Consider the following 17,001-nt stretch of genomic DNA (forward strand, 5'->3'; position numbering starts at 1 on the left):
TTTATACACACATATGCTGAAAACAAAGCTAAAACCTGAAATAAGAATAAGGAAGACAATATGAGTCCCCCAAAGGAACACTACAACTCTTCACTAATAGAAGCTGCAGATGAAGCGAGTGAGGATATGTCAGTTCCTGAAAGATGAGATAAGGCTGAGAGGGATTAGAGATTAATAGAGAATAAACTAACATGCAATAGATGGTGTTAGAACAATTGACTATATGTATAGAAAAAGAAATACATCCACTTCAATTTTTAAAATTCCAGTATTAAGGGGCTGGTGCTGTGGTGCAGCAGCTAAAGTCACTGCCTGCTGCTGTTGGCATACCATATGGGTTCAAGTCCCAGCTGCTGTACTTTGATCCAACTCCCTACTAATGAGCCTGGGCCCCTGCATCCATGTGGGAAATCCAGAAGCAGCCCTGCCTCCTGCCTTTGGATGTGCCCAGCTATGGCCATTGCAGCTAAATGTGGAGTAAACCAATGGGTAGAAGCCCGCCCCCCCATCTCTCCCTCTGTAACTCTGCCTCTCAAATAAATAAATCTTTAAAAAATTCTAAATTTTAAAACTTACTCATATTGTTTGATAGTAAGATGAATCTGTTTTATACTTTAATATACCTTTTGAATTTCTTCAGGAAAAAAAATGCTATTACCTTTGCCGCCTTTGCAGTGAATCACTACTACGTTCTCCTTGTCTTGAGCCAGCCACATATTTACTTCTTTGGTGAACACCACCATCTCGCTGATTTTAAAAGTTAGACTTTTAGTTGAATTAAAATTTTCCAAAACAATAAAGCCCAATGTATCTTGCCCTCTTCTCATAGCCAGTGTGGCATAAAAGTTACCTGAGAGTAGGGACATTATGATCATCAATCATGATTCTTTGGACTCTGTTATGAAAATGTTCAGGATTATAAGCTCTTTCACCTAAAATAAATCATACAGATGTCATATTTTCATAACTAATAATAAATGAGTTATGAACATGTTAAAGTTTTCTATTGAAATTCCTTATCAAAAGGAGTTTTCTGAGTGGCTCTAGCTGCTCTAAAACAAACTTGAGGGCCTCAAAAACATAAAAGATTAGTGACTTATCCTATGGATAAGTTACTAATCCAACTGACTTTTGAATAGCCTTTACTTTAACTTTTTAGCAGATGATTCATTATACTATTGTAAGATAGTTGAAAACAATGGAGCAAAGGCAGTGTAACTGGCCAAAATTCTTTCCCTCGGAAAATGTCCATTTAATAAACAAATAGAGGAAAAAATCAGGAGAGACGAGTGGTAACCTAAGGATATCATTTGTTAATATTCTTTAAAGGTTTAGTTTCTTTTTTTAAAATTTTAGTCTACTCTATAATCACAGGCGCTGTCATCACAACTCACTCCTAGCAGATAGAGAATTCCTTTTTTTGGTCTGTGTCCTCAATGCAGTGTTCCAGGGAAAATAGAAAGTTTTCTTAACCCTAAAACCACTGGAGTAGACCAAACCTAAAATGCTTCACCTCCACTTCTGCCTCTTGGGTTCTAACAGGCTTGTCTCTGTTGAAGGGCACTTTGTGCCACTGAGCTCAATCTTCCTATTAAATGTACCTGAGCAAGATCAGTATTTTTGAACTCACTCTTCTCACTGCCACCAAATGCTTATGATTAAATGATATGTAGAAATGAAATTGTCTTCCTATGTTCATAATTGTTTTCTATCTATAGTAGCAAAATATCAAGTCATGTACATACTGCATAGATTGTAGACTCGGTAATGGTTTGGATGTTTGGTATCCAGGAACCTCACAACTTCCTAAAAGAAACAGACACATATCTTACTATCCAGCATAACCTAGGAATGACCCAGGAGTTAGTTGCAGGAACACAATGTCTCTTACTTCTGTTTGGCTCTCACTCATGCTTCTAGAAGAGATTCATAGAATATGAAGGTACGTGTAGTCCAAGTCATGTCTAACCCATGGATGGTTTTCATACAGTTAACCAAGTGTGCTTGGCTACTCAAATTATTCTCTACTCTAGGTAAACATTGTTTACTGCCACCAGAGGAGGAAATTGGCTGGTTAGCTAGCTTTATTTTATTTATTGTCCAAATTCTTAATTCCCAGTTAACATATAGTTCTTATTTACATTATTCTGAATAGATATCATTTTGATAATGAACTTATTATTATGGTCTAAGCATTATATAAATAAATAAAAGCCAAAGTATATAGTATTACTTACTCTGTATATGTATAAAATGATAAATTTTATCAAATTTTAGTCATAGCAATATGAAGACATTTTGGTTCATTTCTTTTAAAAACTAATATAGGTCTGTGTGTATATATAATTTTAAAAATACTGGCTATTACTTAAAATACAGCAAAAACTATCTGATATAATCCATTATGATGTTTTACGTTAGAGAGTAAGATTTCAGAGGAATACTAACAAACCTGGGTCAACAGTAAACTATGACTCCACATCTCTCTTCAATGAAAATTGAGTATTTGTTAGATAAAAACTCTTACCTTAATTGGATTCCTGTAGAAAGACTGCTTTCCAGAAGATGGAAATGACATGGCGATAATGCGATCTAAAAAGTCACGATAATCACTATTATGAATGTGATTATAGATGTGAAACAATATATGAAAATAATTTAAGTATGTTTAGACTTTTGTTACAGAAAAGAACTTTCAAGGGGTTGGCATAGTGGTATATAGGGTTAAGCTGCTTCCTGTGAGGCAGACATCACAGATGGGTGTCAGTTTGAATCCCAACTGTTCATCCAGCTCCCTACTAACATACCTGGGAAAGCAGCAGAAGATAACTCAAGTACTTGAGTTTTTGCCACCTATGCGGGAGACCCAGATGAAGCTCCTAGATCCTGGATCCTGGCTTGGGCCTGGCTTAGCCCTCACCAATGCAGCCATTTGGGGAGTGAACCAGTAAATGGCAAATATTTCTCTCTTTCTCTCTCTGTCTTTTTCTCTTTCTCTCTGTCCCCCTCTCCCTCTCACTGTAACTCTGCCTTTCAAATACAATAAAGGAAACTTTGAAAAAAACTTTCAAGATTGAGGTTGACACAAAAAAGCTATCCCAGACACAGGATAACCAAGAGAATATACTAAATTACACAGTGTAATGACCAGTTAAATGTCATGGTGTCCTAAGACTCAGTTGATTCTAGTAATGTGCCAGAGTTGTGTTGAGCTCATTCTGGAGCACCTTGTTAAGCACCAAAGGAAAACTGAGAGGTCTGGGTTCCAGTGATTGTGGGAACTTCCAGGGTTTCAACACTCCTGACTCAGAAGACTTTTAAGACCTGCAATGCAGTGGCCTCCATCTCTGGTATTCTAAGAAGAGAAGAGGACTCTCTGGAATCTGCAAGACCCAAGAGAACTATCCGAACTCAATAAATTCTCAAGAAACTGACAATCATTCAACTTTCTCTAGAGCAGTCAAGTATCCCTGATTTGGTATAATATGGAGATCTTCCATTGTGAGAGTTAAACTACAGATATGTCATACCATCTCACTGGCATATGTCTTTGTGGGGAAAGAAAACTGGGAAGAATATGGCTTAGAAAAAGCAAGGGCAAAATAAAAATTTGCACACAAGAAAAATAGGACAATGTAAGTAAATCAATAGCTAAGCTTAACAAACCAGTTATGTAAGTGAGATCTAGGTCAAATCCATCTCTCCTGTATCGCCTTTTGTTTTCTGAAACCTGAGAGTTCAAAACAATAATTAACTTATTTGTCAAACACAAATCAACTTAGAAGTGAAGAACATTATATAGGCATCTACACCCCTTGCCATTATGTCCCAAAACACAAGTTTTGCCCACTCACCAGTCTTCTGGTCAGCTTTTGGAGTTGTCTGTTTTGGTAAGCCAGATGGAAAACTCTTACCAAAATTATAAGGCGTAGAGGTCGAAGCAGAATGGCCACCCTAACAAACATTTAAAAGATCCATTTTTTTTGTTTTAGAAACAGGATTTTATCAGGATGGACAAAGTCTGGAGCAGTGGTTCTTAACTAGGGGCACTTATGCCACCTACCCCTGGCCCTCCTGGCATGATCTGGAGACATTTTGGATTGTCACAGCTGCTGGTATGGGGTGCTACTCACATCTAGTAGATAAATGCCAGGATTGCTGCCAAATACCATACAATGAATAAAGTTTCCCCCTTCCCCCTAACAAAGAATTATCCAACTTAAACTGTCCATAATGATAAAGTTGAGAAATTCATCCTAGAAAAGTGGTAAGTTCTTAGAATTTGTTTATTCAACATTTACAGTTGAAGAAATTTTCAAGTTTTCCCCAGCAAAACAAACATATTATTCAACAGTTATTCCCATCAGTAACCCAGGTCCACTACCACTGCTAATGAACATCAAACATACAACAAATTGACACCCTTCCCAAGTGGGCTGTCTGGTAACTAATATTCCGGACTAGTACTTTTCTAACTTGGGCACACATAAATGCGTCATCTGAAAGAGCTTGTTTAAAGATAGCTTGTTTGGGTCCCAGAGATACAGATTTAGGAGGTATGGAATTGGGACCAAGGTATTTTTCTCCTAGCATTTCTGGTAAGCCCTCAAGTGATGCTCAGGTTTCTTATTGAAGACCACATTGGCTTATGCTATTTTCTTTTTTTAAATTTTATTTGAGTACAATTTTCATGTATTTCATATATACAGATTTAGGAACATAGTGGTCCTGCCCGCCCCCATCTGTGGCTCATGTTATTTTCAAACAACTCCAAAGCCTAACACATAACACAGTTAATTGGGTCTGAATTGAAGCCGAGGGAAGCTGGAATACAGAAGAAAGTCAGCTATTTGACTAATGGATAAGCCTGGTGAGCTCCCACCCACTATATGTACATCCCAAATCATATTTGCTTCTGTTCCTCATTGCTCCAGTAGAAAAATTAATTTCCTAATCCTGAACAGTTTTAACTTTGCCTTAACTTTCCTAATTTCTACAATAACTATACTGCAAAACTACCTCTGCATTGCTATCCACAACACTTATTATTTTTCTGTTTTGTTTGCTGTTCTTTGAGACTCATGATTAAAGTCATTCGAATTTTGCCTATGCTAAAATGAAAGGTTGAAGTACGTGGAAATTTATCTAAGATTTCTTTTTTAAGTAGCTTATTTGGTACAGAATCAGAATATTCCAAGTTGAAAAGATTATATGGAATAATTGCCACATAAAATAGAGAAAGGAAAAGAAAAAACAGAGATATATCATATGTTTCATACCTTGGTATGTGTTTCAGAAATCTTAGGTCAAAAAAGAAGTAAATGGTATCGATCAAGAGAGTTATTGCAATAATGACAGCATCTAAGATGTTAAATAGATCAGTAAAATATGTCTTCCTCCTGCAATATAAAAAAAGTTTGTCCCTCACAAGATAGGAATATTTTTTTTTTTCAGGGGAGAGCGCGAACGCAGTCCCCCACTACCACAAATTATGCAGTCGAGTTTCCCACATTTGGGGAAATCGCAGGGGTCAGCACATCCGGAGTGCAATGGATAAGCCTCGCCCTGGGAAAACCACCTTCGTGATCATGGTATCTCCCCTGCCAGGTAAGTATAAAGATAGGAATATTTTTAAAGTACATATTATTTGACTCATTGCCATGAAACATTCTCCTTTCAATAATTATTTAAGATGAAATTTCTAGATTCAACTTTGATAAAAATGAAATGTGAATGGAAATTTTACATATAAGAAATTTATATTCATTAATAGATTCATATATATAACTAAAGCTTTGCTATGGCAGTTTCAGTGTAGTAAGAGATAGAGGAGAACCACAGAATAAGAGGTAAGCATTGATTTCATGTGGGTGACAGAAGAAATGTGGGATATTGGGCAGGACTGTTGGGAAATGGAAGTTGAATGTGTCACACTATTAGAGCACCTGGAGCCATGAGGAGTTATAACAGAGAAGCTTATGAGATGAAGAAGCATCCACTATTTAGACTTGCAAACTCACATTCTGGCTCTGAACCCACACTGGAATACCAGCATGCTTGTGTAGCATCCTTTAGGCAAAGATTAACTCCATTCACCACAGCTTCCTCCTCAATAGTGGCTCCTTCAGACATGGGCACTTGTTCTCCAGGGAATGCTCTTTCTGAGTCAAGGAGGCCCCTTTCAGGGTCTGAGAAACCTGACTATGGGCGACTCTGCTTAGTTCAATGGCATGAGGAAGGGGTGTCAACAGAGAGGAGACACACTGCCTTCTGAGATCCTCTGGATGAAAGGAGGCTGGAGAACTTAGTCCTTGACTCCCCTATTGGTCATGTCCAAGGCTTGCCTCATACCACACACCTTCTCAGAAAGCTGGCAGAGAAAAAGTGACCGCTGCTTCACTACCGAGGCCCTCTAATGGGATGAGCATGCTTCATGTCTCCTCTTCACCTCACTAAAATTTGCATTCTTTTTTTTTTTTTTTTTAGAGATTATTTATTTGAAGGGCAGAGAGTTACAGAGAGAAAGAGAAGGGGAAAGGGCAAGCGAGCAAGATCTTCCATCTGCTGATTCACTCTCCTAAATTGCCCAAACAGCTAGGGCTCTGCCAGGCCAGAACCAGGAAATTCCTCCAGGTCTCCCACATGGGTGCAGTGGCCTAGGGACTCGGGTCATCTTCCATTGCTGTCCCAGGTGCATTAGCAGAGAACGGGACTGGAAGTAGAGCAGCCAGGATTCTAACCAGTTGCCATATGGGACGTCGGCACTGCAGGTGGCAGCTTAACCCACTGTACCACAGTGCCAGCTCCAAAATTTTCATCCTGAGATAAGACACAGGGTGATTTGTGATTTATTGTCTAGTACTTAGTATACTGTTAAATGTCATTTATGATTCAATTATTTTTTTAAATATTCATTTTTTTGAATGGCAGAGTGACAAAGACACAGAGATAGAAAGAGACAGAGACAGAAAGAAAGAGACAGAGAGAATGTTTCTTCTTGTTCACTCCCCAAGTGATAGCAATGGCTAAGGGTGGGCCAGGCCAAAGGCAGTAGCCGAGAACTCCATCTAAGTCTTTCATGTGGTGGCAGGGCCCAAATACTTGGGCCATCTTCCACTGCTTTCAGAGAAGTATTATCAGAGAGCTGGATCAGAAGTGGAACAGCTGGGACTCGAACTGTTGCTCTGACATGGGAGGCTGGCATTGCAAAGTGGCAGCCTAGCTCACTGAGTCACAGTTCCAGCACCAAAAGTACCAATATTTGTACTTCATATACATGTTCTTATTTGTAACTCTGCCTTTCAAATAAATCTTTTTTGGGAATCTGAATTTTTCTGTGGACTTCATTTACTCCCTTACATATTCTAGATATTAATTCTCTGTCAGATACATAGTTTACAAATATTTCTCCCATTCTGTAGTTTGTCTCTTCACTATGATGATTGTTTCTTTGACCATGCAGAAGCTTTTTTGATTAATAAAATTCCTTTTGTTTATTTTTGCTTTTGTTGATTGTACTTTTGTGGTCTTATCCAAAAACCCATTGCCCATATTGATGCCTTCAAGTGTTTCTCCTATGTTTTCTTCTAGGTGTTTCACAGTATCAGGCCTTATATTTAGATTGATCTATATTGAGTTGATATTTGTATAGGGTGAGAGGTAGGGAAGGGTGATACTTTAATCTTTTGTCTATGGATATTCAGGTTTCCCAACAACATGTATAGAGGAGATTGTCATTTTTCCATGGTATATTTTTGGTGACTTAGTCGAGAATCAGTTGGTTATAGATGTGTGGATTTAATTTTGGGATCCCTATTCTGTTTCATTGCTCTATGTATCCTTATGCCAATACCATGATATTTTGGTTACTATCATTTGATATTATGTTTGTGATGCTTTAAGCTTTGTTCTTTTTGTTCAAGATTACTTTGGTTATTTAGAGTCTTTTGTGCTTTTGTGTTAATTTTAGGATTTTTTTCTAGTTTTGTAAACAATGGCACTGGGTATTTTGATGGCGATTATACCAAATCTGTAAATTGCACTGAATAATGTGGATATTTTAACAATCTTAACTCTTGCAACCCACAAATATGGGACCTCATTCTGTTTGTACGTGTGTGTTCTTCAGTTTCTTTTATCAGTGTTTTGTAATTGTCATTGTAGAGGTGTTTCTCATCCTTGGTTAAATTTATTCCATGATGCTTTTCTTAAAAAAAAATGATATCATGCATAAGACTGTTTTTATGATTTCCTTCTCAGCAAGTTCATTATTGGTATATAACAAGACTGCCAGTGGAGCAGGCATTGTGGTGCAGCAGTTAAGGAACCTCTTGGGATACCCACATCCCATATTGGAGTGCCTGGTTTAAATCCCAAGTAGTCTGCTTCTGTTGCAGCTTCCTAATATGCCTGGGAAGGCAGCAGATGATAGCTCAAATACTTAGGCCCCTATCACCTATGTGGGAGACAAAGATGAAGTTTCTGGATTCTGTCTTCAGCCAGGCCTAGACCTGGCCTAGACATGGCCATTGAGGGAGCGAACCAGTAGGTGGAAGATCTTCCTCTCTGTCTCTGCCTTTTGCTCTCTTTCTGGTAGTATGCTTTTTAAATAAAGAAATCCTTTTAAGTGTTAACGATTTTTCCAGGTTGATTTAGTGTCCTCCAACTTTACTGAATTTGTTTATTATTTCTAACATCCTTTTAGTGGGGTCTCTAGGTGTTTCTATACATTGAATTATATCATCTACCAGTATGTATAATTTGACTTCCGCTTCCTATATGCCTTTTAGTTTTTTCTCTTGCCTAATGAATCTTGCCAAAACTTTCAGTATTTTTCTGAATAAAAGTACTGAGAGAGGACAGCCTTGTGTAATTCCAGATCTTAGAGGAACTGCTTTCAGCTTTTCTCCAGTCGGTGCAATGTTGGCTATCAGTTTTTCACCTATAGCCTTTATTATTGAGGTACATTCCTCAAACACCTAATTTGTTCAGAGTTTTTATTATGAACTGATGTTGAATTTTACTGAATGCTCTTTCTGTATCTATCAAGATGATCAGGATTTTATCCATTACTTTGATGTGCTATATAATGTTAATTGATTGATGTTGTTGCCATCATCCTTGCATCCCTGGGATAAATCTACTTGATCATGATGAATGATCCTTTTGATGTGCTGCTGAAATCAACTTGTTCATATTTTGTTGAGAATTTTTGTTATATATATTCAACACATGTTCTCCTTGTTAATGTGCATGTGGACACCTCAGCTGCTGGTTCTATTTTTCATTCTCTTTATCTATTCAAAGAAGCTTCTACAATATACTGTTGGCGACTATATACTATTAACATCCAATCGATGAAAAACTGGGATTTGAATTGCTGTTTCTCTATGGACTTTGCATGCCAGGAGAAAGATTTTGATAAAGAGGTACACATTTGGTTGGACTGACCAACTAATTATTTTATGATAACATAAATTACTTTATGTGTTGGGGCTGGCACTGTGGCGCAGTGGGTTAATGCCCTGGCCTGAAGTGCTGGCAACCCATATGGGCATTGGTTCGAGACCCAGATGCTCCACTTCCTATCCAGCTCTCGGCTATGGCCTAGGAAAGCAGTAGAAGATGGCCCAAGTCCTTGGGCCCCTGCATCTGCATGGGAGACCTGCAGGAAGGTCCCAGCACCTGGGTTTGGATTAGCACATCTCCGGCCATTGTGGCCAACTGGGGAGTGAAACATTGGGTGGAAGACCCCCCACTCTGCGTCTCCTCTCTCTGTGTAACTCTGACTTCCAAATAAATAAATAAAAATACTTTTTAAAATTTACTTTGTTGTTGTTTCTAGGCATTTTTGGCTAAATCATGTGTAAAAAAATTACTTTGTGTGCTAAAAAAAAAAAAAAAAAGGAATCAAACTTACCCCTCAACATATACTCTGAGTAGAACATCAAAGAAAAAAAAGAATGCAATAGCCAAAGAAATTGAATGGCATTCCAAAACTATTTTGTTATCATTGGAAAGTACATCTGACATGATGAGAAATATGTCCACAAAGATGAGCAGGATTCCAAATACTCTAAAAAAAAAATGTAAATAATGAATACAAATAAAGAGATTTTTGTCCTATAGTTGGACTATGTTTAGTTCAATAATCAGATATCAGTATGTGAGTATTTAGGCTTAAACCATCAAGTAAAGGGAAGAACTATGTTGCCTCAGAATCTCAAAAAATTACTCAGTTTTCACCCAATCAAAGCAGTAGCTGGTGAATAAAATTCTCACCAGCCCATTTTACAGCATCTTATCTTGTCTTCTTATAGTATGCATATCATACTGACTCCTCAAGACACAGCAGGAAAACAAAATTAGAATTATATGTCTCTTTTTGTAAATTATTCTTCTAATTTAAGAATTTTGTAAGGAGTTTCTATAAATTTCTCAAAGTTGAAACCTCATTAATCTGAAGAATATTTAAGAATTTGGTAATAAAAACCAAGTGAGGGCATACTTAACATCAAGGCCTTAAAAGACCACTTTGACTAGTAAGATTTTTTTTATCCGTGAGTTTTTCAACAAGTACATGATTACAAATTCATGGGTGCTTCTGGCCCAGTAATTCTCACATAAGAAGGAATTCATTTCTATCAGTATTTTGAATGCTATACTCTAAAGTGCCTCCTAAACATTTCTCTTAAAATTCTAAACACATTCCCTATAAACTGATTATATTATATAGTCTGTGAAGATGAACTAATCTTCAGAGTACTTAATAATTCCAACTCAAATGAAAATATTAATTTAAAAGGAAGGAATTATTTATATTCCATAAATTTGTATGAAATAATCTTTTATGTACTTTTTGTTCAGAGTTTATGTACATTTTTGTGTATTAGAGGAACTAAGTAAATGTACTAATTTCCTCTTATGTACAGAAGAGAAACTAAGTAAAATGTTTCCAAAATTAAGAAGTAATTCTCATTCTGTATGGTATTTACTAAAATGCCTTATAGAATTTATAATGTGTGCTTCATTATTTTCACTTATACAGGTAGAAAAATCATTAATATATTACTGTTAGATTTAGCAAATGCTATTTCTTTGCAAGTCCTGATATCCAGCTTAAGTCAGAATTCTGAAACAAATTAGATTACATGAAAGGAAAGCACATAGTATATTTATATATGTGTGTGTATATATATGTTTGAAATATTTCTATTTTGTTTTCATATAATTTCCCATTTTAATAATGATATTAAATATTCACATTTAAATACATTCTTTTTAAAAGTATCACCTGAATGCAAAGGCTGATACAATTAAACGAGTAATGTTCTTCATCTTGCTGCAAAAAGGAGGAAATATACAATCAATCACAGGTTTCCTTTAAAATACATTAAGGTTTTAATTCAGAATGGCCCTTAAATCATAATTTTACAAGAAAAAATTTCAGAAGTTGTGAAACAAAGTGCTTTTTGGCTAATAACTGAAATGTGTTTAGCTTTCTGCAACATGAGGTTTCGTGTGTGAATAAAACACTAAGCTTTGGATATTTAGTAACATTTCCCTTAGGTGTAAAGCCATGACTCTAAATGGTAATACTGAACTTAAGGACATAAACTAATGCACATGGTATCGACAAGAGAGTGGTAAGGTAGAACTGTATTCTCACACCAACTCTTCCATTAATGAGCTAGGGCATTGTGCGCAGGTAACCAGATTTGCACTAAGCCTCAGGTTCCACAGTAGTAAGAGATTTCAGGGTTGGGCATCAGGAATAAATGGTATTCTTACACTACAATGTTCATTTGTTGCAACTAGATTCCCAGTGAACAGAAAATCATTAATGAGAGCTACAGTTGGTGTTGCAAATGTACTTTGGAGGTAAGGAAGTTGGGCACATGTTTCCAAGGAAAAACTTCCTAAAGACTGAGCGCCTTCCATTCATCACAGGAGGGAAAACCTGGTTTCTGTAGTCTCTAGTGATGCTCCATTTTACCACATGGCTGCAGACAAGGTAACTAATAGTGACCAATTTCCTACCCTGCTGAAACCTCCAATGCAAGACCCAAATTCCATCCCAAGTGGAATGAATCCCAACACAGCTCTGATAGCCTATGCCCAAAACTGGAGAATGGAGAGAACAGATACTGAGCAGAGAATTTAGGCAATGGATGAATGTTGTTAGGTTAACCTGAGATATAAGAAATCATCAATACTTTTATTATCCCCCTCATCCACCTGCACCCACATTTTCCACCCAGACTAAGGAGCTAAGACTTAGGTAGATGGGCAACTGATTGATTAACGAAGTAAAATTTACCTTGAGTTAGACATCCTCTTACTACAAGCCCTTTCTGACTGGATCTCCAGGAAGCAAAGAATTGTTACAACCCTGAAATTGCTTAACAATGGGGCCATAGAGAACCATGCTTGACAGAAACATGGAGGCACAAAGGAGTAGCTAGGAATGACACTAGCCTCTCTATTCTTTTTCTGCATCTTTTCATAACTATCCAGAGTAAATATGCAATTCAGACTATTTTGTTCTTATCAGAATTTAAATGCAGCTTCAAACCATGTTGAAAGGAATGCAAATTAGATCAACCCTATGGAAAACACGAAGAATATTCCTCAGGAAACTAAAAATAGATCTACTATATGATCCTGACATCACACTCCTGGGAATATATGCAAGGCAAATTAAATCAGTATATGAAAGACGTAGCTGCACATCATATATATAGCAGCTCAATAATTGACAATAACAAAAACTTGGAAGCAACCTAGATGACCATCAAATGGTGACAGGTAATGAAAATGTGGTATAACTATTTTAATAAAATGTTTAGAAAAAGAAATTGTGGCACATACGCCCAATGGAATATTTCACAGCCACAACAAAGAATGCAATCCTGACCTTTGCAACAAAATGCTAGAACTGGAGATCATTAGACTATGTAAAATAAAGCAGACCATGGGGCCGGCATTGTGGCGCAGCAGGTTAAAGCCCTAGCCTGAAGCTCTGGCATCCCATGTGGGCACCAGTTCTAGTCCTGGCTGCTCCTCTTCCAATCCAGCTCTCTGCTATGGCTTGGGAAATCAGTAGAAGATGGCCCAAGACCTTGGGCCCCTGCACCTATGTGGGAGACCTGGAAGAAGCTCCTGGCTTCTGGCTTCAGATCAGCACAGCTCTGGCCTTCGTGGCCATCTGGGGAGTGAACCAGTGGATGGAAGACCAACCTCTCTGTCTTTACCTCTCTCTGTAACTCTGTCTTTCAAGTAAATAAAATAAATCTTAAAAAAATAATAAAGCAGACCATGAAAAACAAATATCATATGTTTTACTTGCAGAAGTTAGTAGAGGCTGGGCTGTGGCACAGCAGGTTAAAGCCCCGGCCTGCAGCTCCAGCATCTCATATGGGGACCAGTTCAAGTCCTGGATATTTGACTTCCAATCAAGTTCACTGCCAATGTGCCTGGGAAAGCATCTGGATATGGCCCAAGTACTTGTGCCCCTGTACCCATTTGGAAGACCCTGAGGAAGCTCCAGGCTCCTAGCTTAAGATCAGCTCGGCACTGGCAGATGTGACCATTTGGGGAGTAAACCAGTGAATGGAAGTCTTCTCTCTCTCTCTCTAACTCTTTCAAATAAATAAAACAATTTAAAAGAACAAATAATATATATATATGTATATAATCTCCACATATGAAGTGAATGTGGCAAAATGCCAAAAATTATTAAATTTTCAAGCTGAAAAATAATAAACATAAAAGTTACCTACAGATAAAAGGAGACTTTAGAAAAATATGTCAAAGACATGCTGTATTGTCACTGATGCTGCTGACAATGAAGTTATCAAATCTCCATCTCTGGGTGTACATGTGTATGAGTGTGTGTCTGTGTGTCTATTTATATGTGTATTGGTTTACATATACAAATATATATTTGTTTATATAGAGCTCACGTTTCATTGACGTCTTCATCAACAGATATTTCTGTTGACTGACTTAATGGAGTGCTGAAGGATTAAAAATGTGTATATCAGATACAACATAATTTCCTAGATTTTATCTTAGTTCAATTAGTTACAATTACTCATTAACTTATAAACTGGTTGACTTTTAAAAAATCAATTCAAAAAGCTAAACCATAGATATGTCAAAAAGTAAAATTCACCCTGAGTTTGCAGATACCTATTTCTCTTGCCCCATCCAATTTCATGACTCTCAAGTACATTCACCATCTCAATCTCCATGAATCACATTGTCTCTATAGCCCCTCAGGTAAGGTCAAGCAGACCTGAGGTGGAAGCTCCTTTTTTTGTGGGTAGGCCCCAGCCTCACATGGTGGCACAGCTCTGGAGAGTGAAGGATACATCCAGGATGCATTAGCTTTATTCTTTGCTGCTGAGAGCACCTCAGCTGCTGTCATTGCCACTTCCTTGTTCCATCCTGATGGCTTTCTCTGCAGCCTTGGCCTGCTCTAATAGAGTGTCATACAGACATTCTGATACTTTCCTGAAGGTTTTGGCTACTACAAACTAAGGGTGAAGTAAGCAGTAAGTAACAAGAGAAGTAAGTGAAGTAAACAGTAAGAGTAAGAAGAATCCTTTTTCAAACTATGCTTCTTTCTATGATGATTCAAAACAAAGAGTATTACATACCGAAGCTTCCCATGTAAGGACCATTAGGAATGGCATGGAAGGAACTCAGTATTCCCATGGATGCTCCTGACAGTGACTATCCCAAATTCCACCCCCCCACACACACCCTAAATAATTTATGTCTTATTACCTTACATTGATGCATTCACTTGGGGATGTTTTCAAGTCTGACTGGACAGTACTAGAGGATTAAAAAGGTACATAGTAAGACCCCATGCAACTTGCTAAACTTGCTGCTTTACTTCAAAATGGTTTCAATAACTCTTCAGCTTACAAACTGGTTGACCCTTAAATACTTCATATACAAATCAGTTGTTTGGAATAGAATATGCCATGTTCCTTAAAAATGGTTATTCCTATCATTGTGGTAAGTACTTTAGTCCTGTCAAAAATGTAATGGTTCAGTATTAAAGTGCAGTTTCTTATCACTGAATGCGACGCAATGTGTAAAAACCTTTTTTTTTTTTTTAATTTACAGGCAGAGTGGACAGTGAGAGAGAGAGAGACAGAGAGAAAGGTCTTCCTTTGCCATTGGTTCACCCTCCAATGGCTGCCGCAGCCGGCGTGCTGCGGCTGGCGCACTGCGGCTAGCACACTGCGCTGATGCGAAGGCAGGAGCCAGGTGCTTATCCTGGTCTCCCATGGGGTGCAGGGCCCAAGCACTTGGGCCATCCTCCACTGCACTCCTGGGCCACAGCAGAGAGCTGGCCTAGAAGAGGGGCAACCGGGACAGAATCTGGCTCCCCGACCGGGACTAGAACCTGGTGTGCTGGTGCCTCTAGGCCTGTTGAGCCACGGTGCCGGCTCCTAAAAACCTTTTCTGATGAGATTTATTTGAAATTCAACTTTAGGACGCTTATTGCACCTAAAGCCCTGCTTCCTAAGACCCTCCTTCACTCCTTTAATTCATCAAGGTGATCTTGCTTCCCTTTAGACAGGGTCTAGTAGCTGGTAGCATGAGTCAGGGTTCCCTCCAATATGCTGTTATTTTTAGCTCCAGGGTACCTGCCTTACTAGGTAGCAGAGAACTGGAGAATATGGGAAACATCCAATTTCCATTACCTTCTCCCCTGTCTGCTGAATTTATCTGATTTATCTGTTCCTTGTCCACTGCTTCCTTCCTCTTGCCCTAAATATGTCTCTCTCCTTCCACCCAATCCAATAAGGTCTCATACAGAGGATTCTGAAGATATTCTGAGAGTTTGGCTAGCGATTACCCAGTGTATAAATAACACAAGGAAGAGGAAACATTGATCTTGTAACATTTTCCTCTCTTATCCAATACACACCAAAAGAAAGGTGCCTACATAGGTTACAGAGAAACTAGTTAGAAACAGTGTCAAAGATGCTGTATGCCATGTATGTTTCTGACTACGAACTTCCCAAATCTTCATCTCTCTGTTTAATATGTATATATGAATGCTTGAATATATGTATAAATGTATATATTTTTATATGTATATCTTGATATATTTTTATTTATATATATAAATATATATATCTCACACTTCACTTGTAGCTCCATCAACATGTAGTGATCCATATTCATATATTGAAGTCCTGTTGGATTTAAAAACACATTAGTCAGATACCTTATAACTTTCTAGGTTTAAATTTTGGTCTTAAAAGTTTATATATTTTGTTTATCTTTTCAAAACAGCAGCTTTTATTTTTGTTGATCTTTTGTATTTTCTTTAGTTTCCATATCATTGATTTCTTTTTTTCCACTTCATTTATTTCTGCTCTGAATCTTAATATTTCTCACCATTTTTTGAGATTTTGTTTATTCTTATTTTTAAGTGCTTAAGATTCATCATTAGATTATTCATTTGATATCTGTCTTTTGTAATGTAAGCACTTAAGCAGTGGTGCCAGACAATGAGAAGGTAGACACCCTATGCTTGGCCCACTTTATTAAAATCTGATACACAAAACATTGAGTTTCCTAAGTGTTTTCCTGTTACTAATGGTGATAATACACCAGCAGGAAGAAGCAACCCTCCATAATCTATTTTTGTTTTACCCAGTAAAATATTTGAAAGATAGAAATTTACCTACAGATGTTCCAGTGTGAAGGTCTTACTCTCTATTGTCATGGTTTCTCCTGACTGTGAATTTCATGAATACCAATCTCCACCTTTCTGTGTATGTGTGTGAGTCCACAATCAATGGATGTGTGTATGTATATATGTATAAGTTATATATATATCTTATCCATCCTTTTATTTAAGGAATACAAGCTTCATACATAACATAATTAAACATTCATGAACATCATAATTCTTTTTTTTTTGACAGGCAGAGTGGACAGTGTGAGAGAGAGACAGAGAGAAAGGTC

At 37.5% G+C, this 17,001-nt stretch overlaps 1 protein-coding gene and 1 non-coding gene across 2 annotated transcripts in view; both read right to left on the reverse strand.

Annotated features, from left to right (window-relative positions):
• The window catches only part of LOC133761680 (phosphatidylinositol 3,4,5-trisphosphate 3-phosphatase TPTE2-like), a 59,298-nt gene extending 43,078 nt beyond the window's left edge, over window positions 1–16,220 (reverse strand). The window contains exons 1-11 of the mRNA XM_062194269.1: window positions 16,170–16,220; window positions 14,794–14,844; window positions 11,294–11,341; window positions 9,920–10,075; window positions 5,280–5,399; window positions 3,855–3,954; window positions 3,667–3,730; window positions 2,528–2,592; window positions 1,746–1,806; window positions 851–932; window positions 659–747 (exon numbers count right to left, since the gene is read on the reverse strand). Coding sequence (XP_062050253.1) covers window positions 659–747; window positions 851–932; window positions 1,746–1,806; window positions 2,528–2,592; window positions 3,667–3,730; window positions 3,855–3,954; window positions 5,280–5,399; window positions 9,920–10,075; window positions 11,294–11,337 — 781 coding nt within the window. The 5' untranslated portion in view covers window positions 11,338–11,341; window positions 14,794–14,844; window positions 16,170–16,220. The remainder of the gene's footprint in view (window positions 1–658; window positions 748–850; window positions 933–1,745; window positions 1,807–2,527; window positions 2,593–3,666; window positions 3,731–3,854; window positions 3,955–5,279; window positions 5,400–9,919; window positions 10,076–11,293; window positions 11,342–14,793; window positions 14,845–16,169) is intronic.
• Window positions 5,452–5,615, reverse strand: LOC133762678 (U1 spliceosomal RNA). The gene has a single exon (XR_009866344.1). It is a non-coding gene; the product is annotated as a U1 spliceosomal RNA (small nuclear RNA).
• Window positions 16,221–17,001: the final 781 nt, after the last annotated feature.

This window comes from Lepus europaeus, chromosome 6 (assembly GCF_033115175.1).
Source record: "Lepus europaeus isolate LE1 chromosome 6, mLepTim1.pri, whole genome shotgun sequence".
NCBI classification, from domain to species: domain Eukaryota; kingdom Metazoa; phylum Chordata; class Mammalia; order Lagomorpha; family Leporidae; genus Lepus; species Lepus europaeus.